Below are 14,772 nucleotides of genomic sequence, written 5' to 3'. Positions count from 1 at the left end.
CAATGGACTGGAAGGGGCTCTGGACGTGCGGCTTTAGGCCACCTCCTGTCGCAGGGTCAATCTTAACAATTTAAAGCCACAGCTTTATATGGGCAAATGGATTACAGGCACTGTGAAGTTTAAGCTGTCGTATCATGTATGGATCACTCATCCCGCTGATCACCGCACAGTCACCTCAAGGCAGTATGACCCGAGCACTGTGCCCTGTGGATGCTCATTCCCCCAGTTATTATTGGGCTTGACCGATATTGGGTACCTGCTCCTTTCCCCAGTAAGAGAAGACAGGGTGAAAGGGCAGAGGGTCAGGTAATATAACCCAGGGCTACTGTTAAATATCTCAGAGGCTCCAAAAACAGTCATTTTTGCATCGATATGTGCAAACAGGCAGTTGTCTCCAGATTACTCCCCAACCTCTGTCCTGTATTGGGTCACCTCATTGGCCTCTGTCCCGTTATGGGTTTACTGTTTTTCGTATTAAGTTACCTTCCAGGTCTCTAACTTTTGTACAGGATCACCTCCTCCCCTCTGCCTCTTCCTCCTCTTCTCCAGCCTCTACCTCCCTTTATCTTCCTTCTCATCTTTGTCTTCTCCAGCCTCTTCCTCCTTTTCGGTTCCTTCTCATCTTATTCTCCAGCTTCTGCCTCCCTTCCTCTCCCTCTCCTCCAACCTCCACCTTTCTTCTTCTCCTTTCAGCCTCCACCTTTCTTACTTTTTCTCCTCTTTCCCCTCTCCAGCCTCCATCGGCCTTCCTCTCCTCCTACCTCCTTTCCAGACTTTTCTTCTCTTCTACTTCTCCTCTTCCTCATTCCTTGACTACCTATTCTTCCTTCATCATCTTAGAAGCCCCTAAACCGCATAGGGAAAGGGGTAGGGACTGTTGGGCGGTAAAAGTTACAGGTTGTGATGATTTGAAAGTGATGACATGATGTCACGTGTCAGGAGGTGTAGCCTTCTGAATAAAACTGAGGTCACGTGTGCGGGGCTCCACCTTCTACCGTTTGGTGAAGTGCTGAGAGGAACTCCCGCCCACCCTTGCGCTCATGGTTCTGTTTTTTGATTTGGTTCTTTAATTTTGTGTTTTCTTTCCTCTTTTTTAAGTTGTCACATCTGGCGGAAGGTCCATGCCTCTTGGAGGTATTTTGCGCTCCTACTGCCCACTGATGGGCAGCGGGGCAACCTACGGTCGAAGTCAAGACGGAAGAGGCGAGGCATGGAGATGGTCTGTTTTTGTTGTTTAATGCCCTTCCTCTCCTCCAGACTTTGCCTGACTTCTTTTTTTCTCATCTTTCTCTTCTCCAGACTCCCCTTCCTATTCTTTCACTTCTTCCCGAGTCTTGCTTCCTTTTCCTCTACCCTTCTATATCCTCGGCCTCTCTTCTTCTCCAGCCTCTGTCTTTCTTCCTGCTTCTCCTTCTCTTCTTCTCAAGCCTCCGCCTCTCTTCCTCTTCTTTTCCAGCCTCTTCCTCCTCTTCTCCAGTCTCTGCCTTTCTTCCTGCTTCTCTTCTTCCTCTTCTCAAGCCTCCGCCTCTCTTCCTCTTCTTTTCCAGCCTCCTCTCCCTTTCTCCATCCTCCGGTGACTCCATTTTCTTTGACCTTATGTAGATAGCTGTATCCCCTAGAAGATCTCACAGAGTCTGCCTCATGTCAGGGAGTGCCCCAAATATCTGGCTGCTTTACATATTTTTGCCTTTGAGTTTTCTCCGTCTTAGTTTCAGCTCTCACGCCTCTGATCTCACTCGCCAGAAGTCTGGAAGATACAGAGAAGTGCTATGAGTAATATTCTGGTGAAGGATGACTTAAAGCTACAGTCCATTATTATTTCTTCTTATTCCTATCTTCCTGTAACATAATATAAGGAACTCCTTATAAATTCCTCATCCTTGTGATGTCTTTTCAATGAACTTTTCACTACACTGACCAACTAATGACACAAAAGAGTTTGAGCGTTTCCCCCATTTTGGAATGTTTTTTTGTTCCACCATCAATGGGTCATATGTGGGAAGCTGGAACGTGGTTGTAATTGTGGGGGGAGGGATCTGACCTGCGAAGAATTGCGATCTGTAGATAATTCCTCATCTTTTACTCACAGGGAACTTCTCTTGTTTTTTAATATAAATAATTTCCTGGCAGTGACTCTGCGGATTCTGTCAAGGAGTAGGAATGTTTCAGATCGTGTTTAGAGCCAAAGCCTAAACCTCCCATATTGTGAACTGGTGATGACATCTAGACATGAAGATTAGCAGTGACCAACAAGTCCATTGTAGCCACAGAACAGAATACAGGGCCGAGTCATCCAGTGAACAGTATACAGAGGGGAGTCCTCCAGCAGAGCAGTGAACAGAGGGTAGTCCTTCAGCAGGTCATTGTATTGAAGGTAGTCCTCCAGCAGGACAGTGTACAGAAGGTAGTCCTCCAGCAGGGCAGTGTACAGAGGGTAGTCCTCCAGCAGGTCAGTGTACAGAGGGTAGTCCTCCAGCATGGCAGTGTACAGAGGGTAATCCTCCAGCAGGGCAGTGTACAGAGGGGAGTCCTCCAGCATGGCAGTGTACAGGGGGTAGTCCTCCAACAGGATAGTGTACAGAGGGTAGTCCTCCAGCAGGGCAGTTTACAGAGTGTAATCCTCCAGCAGGGCAGTGTACATAGGGTAGTCCTCCAGCATGGCAGTGTACAGAGGGTAGCCCTCCAGCAGAGCAGAATACAGAGGGTAGTCCTCCAGCAGAGCAGAATACAGAGGTAGTCCTCAAGCAGAGCAGTATACAGAGGGTAGTCCTCCAGCATGGCAGTGTACAGAGGGTAGTCCTCCAGCAGAGCAGAATACAGAGGGTAGTCCTCCAGCAGAGCAGTATACAGAGGGTAGTCCTCCAGCAGGGCAGTGTACAGAGGGGAGTCCTCCAGCAAGGCAGTGTACAGAGGGGAGTCCTCCAGCAGGGCAGTGTACAGAGGGGAGTCCTCCAGCAGAGCAGAATACAGAGGATAGTCCTCCAGCAGAGCAGTATACAGAGGGTAGTCCTCCAGCAGGGCAGTGTACAGAGGGGAGTCCTCCAGCAAGGCAGTGTACAGAGGGGAGTCCTCCAGCAGGGCAGTGTACAGAGGGGAGCCCTCCAGCAGGGCAGTGTACAGAGGGGAGTCCTCCAGCAGGGCAGTGTACAGAGGGGAGTCCTCCAGCAAGGCAGTGTACAGAGGGGAGTCCTCCAGCAGGGCAGTGTACAGAGGGGAGTCCTCCAGCAGGGCAGTGTACAGAGGGGAGTCCTCCAGCAGGGCAGTGTACAGAGGGGAGTCCTCCAGCAGGTCAGTGTACAGAGGGGAGTCCTCCAACATGATAGTGTGCAGAGGGTAGTCCTCCAGCATGGCAGTGTACAGAGGGGAGTCTTTCCGCACAACATTGTACAAAAGAGTCCTCCTCCAGCAATACAGTATACTTAGAAGAAGTCCCCTTGCAGGACTATATACTAAAGAGTCCTCTTGCAGGACAGTATACGGAGGAGCCATCTTGCAAGACTGTATATTTAGGCGCCCCCTTGCAGGACAGCCCGAAGGCACAGCCATAACCATACAACATGCACACAACCCAAACATTACAAAATACAATTCTTTTTTGCTGAGCTATACAGTATAAAAGCAATAAGATATAAAAGCTGGAGACATCCCGGAGATAAGACATGGTGTGACCTGGGCTGTAGTTATAGTAATTTCTCCACTGCTTTGTCTGGGGGTGCCTCAATATTCACTGGGGTCCGGCTTTCTCTGGGGGTCTGTACCCATCTTCAATTACCTGTGTATGTATTTTCTTCTTTTTTTCATGGGGAGGGGTTTATGATGGTGTTTTTATGTCTATATACCCTCTGCTGTCCCTGCTACTAGTAGGGCCTGATATACAGTCCTATGAAAAAGTTTGGGCACCCCTATTAATCTTAATCATTTTTAGTTCTAAATATTTTGGTGTTTGCAGCAGCCATTTCAGTTTGATATATCTAATAACTGATGGACACAGTAATATTTCAGGATTGAAATGAGGTTTATTGTACTAACAGAAAATGCGCAATATGCATTAAACCAAAATTTGACCAGTGCAAAAGTATGGGCACCTCAACAGAAAAGTGACATTAATATTTAGTAGATCCTCCTTTTGCAGAGATAACAGCCTCTAGTCGCTTCCTGTAGCTTTTAATCAGTTCCTGGATCCTGGATGAAGGGATTTTGGACCATTCCTCTTTACAAAACAATTCAAGTTCAGTTAAGTTAGATGGTCGCCGAGCATGGACAGCCCGCTTCAAATCATCCCACAGATGTTCAATGATATTCAGGTCTGGGGACTGGGATGGCCATTCCAGAACATTGTAATTGTTCCTCTGCATGAATGCCTGAGTCGATTTGGAGCGGTGTTTTGGATCATTGTCTTGTGAAATATCTATCCCCGGCGTAACTTCAACTTCGTCACTGATTCTTGAACATTATTCTCAAGAATCTGCTGATACTGAGTGGAATCCATGCGGCCCTCAACTTTAACAAGATTCCCGGTGCCGGCATTGGCCACACAGCCCCAAAGCATGATGGAACTTCCACCAAATTTTACAGTGGGTAGCATGTGTTTTTCTTGGAATGCTGTTTCTTTTTGGACGCCATGCATAACGCCTTTTTGTATGACCAAACAACTCAATCTTTGTTTCAACAGTCCACAGGCTTGTGCAAATGTGCTTTTACATACCTAAGGGGGCTCTGTTTGTGGCGTGGTTGCAGAAACAGCTTCTTTCTCATCACTCTCCCATACAGCTTCTCCTTGTGCAAAGTGCGCTGTATTGTTGACCGATGCACAGTGACACCATCTGCAGCAAGATGATGCTGCAGCTCTTTGGAGGTGGTCTGTGGATTGTCCTTGACTGTTCTCACCATTCTTCTTCTCTGCCTTTCTGATATTTTTCTTGGCCTGCCACTTCTGGGCTTAACAAGAACTGTCCCTGCGGTCTTCCATTTCCTTACTATGTTCCTCACAGTGGAAACTGACAGGTTAAATCTCTGAGACAACTTTTTGTATCCTTCCCCTGAACAACTATGTTGAACAATCTTTGTTTTCAGATCATTTGAGAGCGGGCTGTCCATGTTCGGCGACCATCAAACTTAACTGAACTTGAATTGTTTTGTAAAGAGGAATGGTCTAAAATACCTTTATCCAGGATCCAGGAACTGATTAAAAGCTACAGGAAGCGACTAGAGGCTGTTATCTCTGCAAAAGGAGGATCTACTAAATATTAATGTCACTTTTCTGTTGAGGTGCCCATACTTTTGCACCGGTCAAATTTTGGTTTAATGCATATTGCACATTTTCTGTTAGTACAATAAACCTCATTTCAATCCTGAAATATTACTGTGTCCATCAGTTATTAGATATATCAAACTGAAATGGCTGTTGCAAACACCAAAATATTTAGAACTAAAAATGATTAAGATTAATAGGGGTGCCCAAACTTTTTCATAGGACTGTACATACTATATACAGTTCAAGTCTCCCCATGTGTTATCAGGAAGGCGTCTTTTCTATTTGGTATATCTTCATATAACATGCACAATATTAGAGAATCCCATTTTATGTTATGTACATGTTATATGGTCGCTGCTTCTCACAGATTTCAGACTGGAATTGATCCCCTGAGTCCAGAAAGTGACATGATGGAGACTAGTGCTTTTTTTAGACCTGTGCTGCCCCCTTGTGGTATCTTCTCATATAGACACAATAAAACCATACATTGTGGGGAGAGTCTCGGTGTTCCTCATTAGATTTACCCTGTGTACTGGGGCAGTTGCCATACACTGGGTAACCATGTGCATGATATGTAGGTAGACAGTCCACCCCTTGTACCTTTAGAATGGGTCATCAATATGTGAACAATGGGGTCAACACCTGGGACACCCATAGATCAGTTGTGGTAGAGGCCGCAACATTTGGGTGTGTCAGAGCTGTACTCAGTATTGCAGCTCAGCCCCATTTACTAGAATGGGACTGATCTGCTGCACAATGTCAGTGATCGACATGATGATTTATTAAAGGAAGAAAAACCGCAGCAAAAAAGGCTCAAAAAACACAAAAAGTGAAGCATTTCTGCCGCGTTTTTTTTTTTTTTTTTTAGCCATAAACGCTGCATTTCCGCAACCTAGGGCCATAACAAAGAGTTGAAGGTGTTTCCTTGGCCTCCAAATTCCCCAGATCTCAATCCTATCAAGTATTTGTGACATGCGCAAAAACTAGTCTGATCAATGAAGGCCCCACCTCACAACGTACAGGATTTAGAGTATGCGAGGAAAAATCCAATATGTATTTGTAGAGAAATCTTTAGATTTCTGCCGTTTTAATTGCCACAGATATGTGACCTATAAATCCCATTCTGGGGTCTCGCCAATGCTCGGATACCTGCGTATCTAAACTGGGAGAAGAAATTATATATCACTACAGAGGAAACCTCTACGACCTTGTGAATGTGACGTGTAATCCGTTAAAAACAGTGTGAGAATTTTGGCGTAGAATACACATTGAAATCCGCATGAAAATTCAACCTTGCTAAAATACCTGGCTGGGGACATATGGGTTAAATTCGGAAATTGAGCTTCACATCCCCTGTTGTAATGTACAGTAGTACTGGGTCAATGGGATTTGGGAAGTGTCTTATGCTGCAGATTTTGAACCCGCAGCCTGTCAATTATTGCTGTGGGTTTGGCCCCAGTTTTCAATACAACTGATGGTCAACTGCCTGGGAATCATGGTGAAAAGTCATTGTGCCTGTTTTTTGATAGGTCTGCTGTGGGATGTCTTCTACAGATATTCTACAGTGGCCCGTCCTCTGTGGTCTTGGCCTATAGAGGTTTTTTCAAGATCCTAAAATATTTGGTAAACCCCATCTCCATCTGATCATTGCTTACTTGGCTCCAGTAATGGTGATGTCCTTGCTTACACGTGCGATCATCTCATGTAGGGTCATCTCATGTACTACACCACCGAGGGTAGTAACCGACCAGGGGAAGGGGAATTACAGGGTGAGACTCATCAAATCATCGCACTGGGACAACCAATGAGTAAAAACTGGCCATGGAGCTCAGATCTGGTCATTGGTCATCTTCTCATCTACAACTAACTTAATGTCCAAGACAGCAGATCTCCTGAAGGCCTCATACTCCACCTTTTATCTCCTTTCTACCTATTGCTCCATTCTGTAACCGAAACAAGAAAAAACCTGCAGTGAGTTATACCATATTCCATCATGGAGCAAAGTTTGGTAAGATGCTATGGGTTTGGTTGTCCTAGGATATGGCTGAGCTGGGTGGAATTACCATATGATATAGCTGATCTGGGTAGACTTGTCGTAGGACATGGCTTACTGGATGCAATTTTTGTAAGACATGGATGTGTTGTGTCTCCTTGTGCTGGGTGTAGTTGTAAGACATGGATGTGTTGTGTCTCCTTGTGCTGGGTGTAGTTGTTGTAAGACATGGATGTGTTGTGTCTCCTTGCAATGGGTGTAGTTGTAAGACATGGATGTGTTGTGTCTCCTTGTGCTGGGTGTAGTTGTTGTAAGACATGGATGTGTTGTGTCTCCTTGCGCTGGGTGTAGTTGTTGTAAGACATGGATGTGTTGTGTCTCCTTGTGCTGGGTGTAGTTGTAAGACATGGATGTGTTGTGTCTCCTTGTGCTGGGTGTAGTTGTTGTAAGACATGGATGTGTTGTGTCTCCTTGTGCTGGGTGTAGTTGTTGTAAGACATGGATGTGTTGTGTCTCCTTGCGCTGGGTGTAGTTGTTGTAAGACATGGATGTGTTGTGTCTTCTTGCGCTGGGTGTAGTTGTTGTAAGACATGGATGTGTTGTGTCTCCTTGCGCTGGGTGTAGTTGTTGTAAGACATGGATGTGTTGTGTCTCCTTGCGCTGGGTGTAGTTGTTGTAAGACATGGATGTGTTGTGTCTCCTTGCGCTGGGTGTAGTTGTTGTAAGACATGGATGTGTTGTGTCTCCTTGCGCTGGGTGTAGTTGTTGTAAGACATGGATGTGTTGTGTCTCCTTGCGCTGGGTGTAGTTGTTGTAAGACATGGATGTGTTGTGTCTCCTTGAGCTGGGTGTAGTTGTTGTAAGACATGGATGTGTGGTGTCTCCTTGTGCTGGGTGTAGTTGTTGTAAGACATGGATGTGTTGTGTCTCCTTGCGCTGGGTGTAGTTGTTGTAAGACATGGATGTGTTGTGTCTCCTTGCGCTGGGTGTAGTTGTTGTAAGACATGGATGTGTTGTGTCTCTTTGCGCTGGGTGTAGTTGTTGTAAGACATGGATGTGTTGTGTCTCCTTGCGCTGGGTGTAGTTGTTGTAAGACATGGATGTGTTGTGTCTCCTTGAGCTGGGTGTAGTTGTTGTAAGACATGGATGTGTGGTGTCTCCTTGCGCTGGGTGTAGTTGTTGTAAGACATGGATGTGTTGTGTCTCCTTGCGCTGGGTGTAGTTGTTGTAAGACATGGATGTGTTGTGTCTCCTTGCGCTGGGTGTAGTTGTTGTAAGACATGAATGTGTTGTGTCTCCTTGCGCTGGGTGTAGTTGTTGTAAGACATGGATGTGTTGTGTCTCCTTGAGCTGGGTGTAGTTGTTGTAAGACATGGATGTGTGGTGTCTCCTTGTGCTGGGTGTAGTTGTTGTAAGACATGGATGTGTTGTGTCTCCTTGCGCTGGGTGTAGTTGTTGTAAGACATGGATGTGTTGTGTCTCCTTGCGCTGGGTGTAGTTGTTGTAAGACATGGATGTGTTGTGTCTCCTTGCGCTGGGTGTAGTTGTTGTAAGACATGGATGTGTTGTGTCTCCTTGTGCTGGGTGTAGTTGTTGTAAGACATGGATGTGTTGTGTCTCCTTGAGCTGGGTGTAGTTGTTGTAAGACATGGATGTGTGGTGTCTCCTTGCGCTGGGTGTAGTTGTTGTAAGACATGGATGCGTTGTGTCTCCTTGCGCTGGGTGTAGTTGTAGGATATTGATATGTTGTGTCTCCCTGTGTTGGGTGTAAGACGTTGTTGTAGGACACTAACCATCAAGGAAGATTTTGACTAACATTGAGACTGCGGACAAATTTTATTTTCTTCATCAAGCTGTGACATATTGAGAAGGTTGGAAAGGGGGGTTATTATTGTCCATATAAGAAGACACATTATATTCCCTATAATATACTTCAGGAGCTGGGGGGGGGGGGGGGAATCTTATATAGAGAGCAGTGTACCGTTGTGTTTTCGGGTACCCTGAGCAGAATAGTCATATGACGGGTAATACAGTTAGTGAGGTCTTGGAAGACAGCAAACCTTCTCCTGGTCAATCTTAAGAGTCTGGGAAGAGCAGGAATCCTGAGAATATACTGTCTGCCCCCTCAGTACCCAGCATGTGGTTTTTGTCAGTGGTCTCCAGCCAGACAGTATCATCCTTGTTCACCTTCAATACAACACCGCCAGTGGTCGTCTGGAAGATGTTGAGGACCTGGTCACAGAACAGGACAACTTTCTCCTTTTCACCATCGGGTGTTTGTTTCACAATGTGGATGCAGAGGTGTCCCCTGGACGAGGCGTGGTATGTGAAGTAATAGAGGCCAGGGTACGTACATTTGAACTTCCCAGTACGTATCTCATATTGCCCGTTTGTGTTGATGATCACCTGATCAAAGCGAATGGGTTGATCCTTACGTGGATACCCCAGAGTAGTCTTCTTCACAGAAAAAGCAGAGCGCTCCTCGGTCTTGTAGTCTCCAGATACTCCTTTCAATCCTTTTACACCTCTAGGGCCATTAAGACCTGGAGGACCCATTGGCCCTTTTGGTCCCACTTTCCCTGGCATTCCAGGTTGACCAGGGTCTCCTCTATGATCTTCCTTATTCCATCCAATGAAGGTTCCAGGAAGACCTAAGGTACAGGACATTTGATTAAAAATAGGAGGCGGCATCGACTTAACTTCCTACCCTACACCGATTTATCCAGCTTTGACTTACCCTGCTCCCCCTTCTCGCCATCTACTCCATCCTTCCCATCTTCACCAGGAGTTCCAGGTATTCCAGGTACCCCGGGCATGCGAGCTTGGCAGGTCTGTGCCTGACATAAAGGGAAAGAAAAGTGGACGATAGAGAAGAAGATCACAGCTCCTCTGGGGTCCATGCCAACTCCTAAAAAATATAAATGGCACAGATTAGGATGGGATCACGTCATTGTGAGTCCATAGTACGTAGAAGAATTGGAAAACACACTCTAGAAACCATAGATAAGATCATATCTGATGGTCTAGGTTCAGGGTTGTATACTTTGTGATGGTATCGGCTCCAAGAATTTTAGGTTGACACGTTGGTACCTTCTGGTCACTATGTCCGCTGCTTTATATACTGCTAAGATGGGGAGTTCATGCATCATTCAGAGGTCATATGTGCAGTGGTACGTCATACTCATCTTACAAATCGTGAGCCCCCTTCTGCCTTGAAAGCCCCATTGTCTTTGGTGAGACTGAGCTAAGAGATAAGCAGGATCTTAGGGAGAATCCTTCATACTGACCTCTTATTATGGCAACTGTCAGCAAGGTTAAATGGGATGTCCGAGGTATAGGTTTTCAGGCCACAAATACCTGACTGGTGGGGGCCAACAGGTGGCCCCTGGACTCATCAGCATTACGGGGGCTGCTTCCCACCTGTACTATACATAAAATGGGTCCAGCAGCAGCAGCAGATATCTGCAGTCACGGTAGAGTGACTTGCCCCATCTTTCGTATATTTCCTTTATAACCCCTTTAACCTTTGGTGCACATGTGAACTTGGGGGACCTAGCTCCCCGATTAATCCTATATCACCAGAAAATCTAATAAAAAAATATATCATGGTCATACAGTACATATATAAGGTTGGCGAACTGGATGACTATTTAATGTGTATGGGACCCCCTGGCAAATTTAGGGAAGAAAAGCATCAGACCCTTGAATTTTGTCACCGCGTACTCTGTCTGGTATCGCCCTGTTCCCCTCTCCTCATTCAGAACACATGCCAAGGCCACGTCAACATACCTCCCAACCGTCCCGATTTCCGCGGGACAGTCACGATTTGGGTGACATGTCCCGCAGTCCCGGTTGGAGGGAGGTATGTCCCGATTTCAAGAGGACGCAGATCTGAGTTGAACACATATGCGGCTGAAGCAAGGAGCTGACACAGGTCAGCTCCTCGCTTCGCCGCTGCCCGCCTCTCTCCCTGACACATGCGGCTGAAGCGGCTCGCGTGCTCGCTTTGCCGCTGCATCTCTCTCTCGCTGACACATGCGACTGAAGCCAGGAGCTGACCTGTGTCAGCTCCTCGCTTCGCTGCTGCCGCCGGCTCCTGGCTTGTAGACGCGATGTACAAGCCAGGAGCCGGCGGCAGCAGCGAAGCGAGGAGCTGACACAGGTCAGCTCCTCGCTTCAGCCGCATGTGTCAGCGAGAGAGAGACGCAGCGGCGAAGCGAGCACGCGAGCAGCTTCAGCTGCATGTGTCAGGGAGAGAGGCGGGCAGAGAGCGGCGAGGGAGCGGAGGAGAAGGTAAGTTTAATGTGGAGGTGGAACGTGAATCTGGGGGCAGATGAAGGAGAGGACGGCATGACACTGGGGGCAGAGATGGAGAGGACGGCATGACACTGGGGGCAGAGATGGAGAGGACATGAATCTGGGGGCAGAGATGGGGGACATGAATCTGGGGGCAGAGATGGGGGGACATGAATCTGGGGGCAGAGACGGAGAGGACATGAATCTGCGGGCAGAGATGGGGACATGAATCTGGGGGCAGAGATGGAGGGACAGGAATCTGGGGGCAGAGATGTGGGACATGAATCTGGGGGCAGAGATGTGGGACATGAATCTGGGGGCAGAGATGGAGGGGACATGAATCTGGGGGCAGAGATGTGGGACATGAATCTGGGGGCAGAGATGTGGGGACATGAATCTGGGGGCAGAGATGGAGAGGACATGAATCTGGGGGCAGAGATGGAGGGACATGAATCTGGGGGCAGAGATGGAAGAGGGACATGAAACTGGGGGCAGATGAAGGGTGTATATGAAATTGGGGGAGAGATAGAGGGGGGACGTATAATTTACGGGTGACTGTAGGAGGATTATACTGTGTGCGGGCACATGAAAAATTAACGAGTGGGCGGGGTCAACACAAAAGTGGGCGGGGCTAAATTTGCCGCACATTTTGTCCCTCTTTCAGTTCTTCAAAAGTTGGGAGGTATGCATCAAGTGTGCATATCTATGGGGGCTGGAAGACACAGACTAGGGCCAAGACTCTCATTGTGTGACCAAAGATCACCATGCCACCCTGTGACTCCTTCACCAAAGTAAGTGCACACAGCCACATTATCCCTGAGGGTACTGGGACTTCTATTTGCAAAAGGATTAAGCACTGCTGGAATTTTTGTGACCAGAAGTCGCCATCACAGGACCCACAGGGTTGCAATTTGATTCCATTCACTTACATTGGTGAAGGAGTTGCAGGGCAACACTTCGATCTTTGGTCACATGATGCAAGTCGCTCTGTAGCCCTAGCCATGATCTGCCCAAATTTGCATGGCTTTCCTCCAGTTATGCCAGTTTCCCCCCACACTACAAAGACATCCTGATTGTAAGTCACTTTGCTATATGGGACAGTCTGCGCATTATATATTGGCGCTACGCAGGTAACTAAAATAACTGACTAAGTAAATAGCTGTCAGTCATATAAGTGTGTGACTGACAGGTCTATATTATGTATGGCCAGACAAAGGCTGCGGCTACACCACTACATAATCTCTATGATATTGCCGTCCATAGGGAATGCATTAAATTGCTAGAAAATCTCTTCTCAATTGCTGCAGTCGGAGGTCTCACTAGGTATATTACTGCAGACAAGTAAGTAGTAGGTGCGGGGTTTTTTTAATCACTACTTGCAGGGTTTTCAGAACGATTTTATAGAGATTTTACAGCTACTTTCTCTTCTATAGTGTACCATGAAAATGATTTGCCAATGAAGCCACAATTTCACTGCTCTATATTTCTACAGTAAGTCTCTCCAGCTAAATCTAAGCTATCAATGCATTTCCTTTGGACGGCAATTTTATAACTATTTTTATAGTGTCATAAAAATTGGTGTAGCCCTAGCCTAAGGGGTCATTGGTTTATTGTACATTGCAGTGCTGGTGGTATAGGGACCATGGGTAGGGGGTTCTGCAACTACACATGGAGGATTTCTGCAGTTGTGACTCCAATACAGGGTGATCAATACACCAAATCACCTTACCTGCATCTTAAGATCACCCCTCCATCACTTTTCTGCTGTTATCTCCCCAACATCTTAAGATCTTCTCCCTATCATCTCCCGTTATCTCCCCAACATATCCCCATCATCTCCTGTAACCTCTTCATCATCTCCCAATAATCTCTTTTTATCTCCCCATCATATCCCCTTCATCTCTCTATTATTTCTTGTTATCTCCCCAACATATTCCCATCATATCCCAAGAATCTCCTGTTACCTCCGCAATTTATCCCCATCATTTCCCTAAAATCCATGTTCTCTCCCCAATATATACTGTTCATTTCCCAATAATCTCCTGTTATCTTCCCAACATATCCCCTTCATCTCTCTATTATTTCTTGTTATCTCCCCAACATATTCCCATCATATCCCAAGAATCTCCTGTTACCTCCGCAATTTATCCCCATCATTTCCCTAAAATCCATGTTCTCTCCCCAATATATACTGTTCATCTCCCAATAATCTCCTGTTATCTCCCCAACATTCCCTCTTCACCTCCCAATAATCTCCTGTTATCTCCCCAACATTCCCTCTTCACCTCCCAATAATCTCCTGTTATTTCCCCAACATTCCCTCTTCATCTCCCAATAATCTCCTGTTATCTCCCCAACATATCCCCTTCAACTCCCAATAATCTCCTGTTATCTCCCCAACATTCCCTCTTCATCTCCCAATAATCTCCTGTTATCTCCCCAACATTCCCTCTTCATCTCCCAATAATTTCCTGTTATCTCCCCAACATATCCCCTTCAACTCCCAATAATCTCCTGTTATCTCCCCAACATTCCCTCTTCATCTCCCAATAATCTCCTGTTATCTATCCAATATTCCCTTCATCTCCCAATAATCTCCTGTTATCTCCCAAACATATCATCATACTGTATTCCAATAATCTCCTCTTATCTCCGCAATTTATTCCCATCAGTTCCCCAAAATCTGTTATTTCCCCCAACATATCTCTATCCTATCTCAAATGTTCCCCATCAACTCCAAGTCACAGTCCCATCATCTTCAGGTCATTGTCCCATCACCTCCTTATATTCTCGTCTCCATCATTTCCCTCTCATGGCACCAATATTCTCGCACATTTACCCATCAGTATTTTTCACATCTCTTGCACAGATAGGTAGGACGTCGCACTTACCTTACAGCCTGGCCGTGGGGTAGAAATCAGTGTTTGGTAGAAGATGTACAGCTGGAAATCGCAAACATGAATTACACAATGCGCAGAAAGCAGAAGTTTTCGTGGATTTAGGGGACAAGCGGGAACTGATCATTCTAGATTTCCTCATATGAAGAAAATTCTGCAGCTGAAAATACAACTATCAGCTCCGCTTCCTCTTTATAGTAAGACAGCTGCAGTAAATAAGACAATGGGGAACCATCAAAATTGCTGGAGGTTGAAAGTGGAGCACTTTCCTATAGCAACCAGTCAAGACCCATCTCCATTTTTTGAAGGACTTCAGTTGGTTTCTTGCTATC

The 14,772-nt window shown here is 46.3% G+C and overlaps 1 protein-coding gene across 1 annotated transcript; it reads right to left on the bottom strand.

Moving 5' to 3' along the window:
* Window positions 1-9,079: 9,079 nt before the first annotated feature.
* C1QB (complement C1q B chain) lies at window positions 9,080-14,505 on the bottom strand. The gene is made up of 3 exons (XM_075278824.1): window positions 14,435-14,505; window positions 9,985-10,155; window positions 9,080-9,898 (listed from the first exon to the last, which is right to left on the bottom strand). Exons 2-3 carry the CDS (start codon window positions 10,145-10,147, stop codon window positions 9,324-9,326), a joined length of 738 nt encoding a protein of 245 aa, XP_075134925.1. The 5' UTR covers window positions 10,148-10,155; window positions 14,435-14,505; the 3' UTR covers window positions 9,080-9,323.
* Window positions 14,506-14,772: the final 267 nt, after the last annotated feature.

This window comes from Leptodactylus fuscus, chromosome 6 (genome assembly GCF_031893055.1).
Source record: "Leptodactylus fuscus isolate aLepFus1 chromosome 6, aLepFus1.hap2, whole genome shotgun sequence".
In the NCBI taxonomy this organism is placed as follows: Eukaryota; Metazoa; Chordata; class Amphibia; order Anura; family Leptodactylidae; genus Leptodactylus; species Leptodactylus fuscus.
Note: the sequence above shows the minus strand (reverse complement) of the source record. Positions and strands in the feature narration are given on the sequence as shown.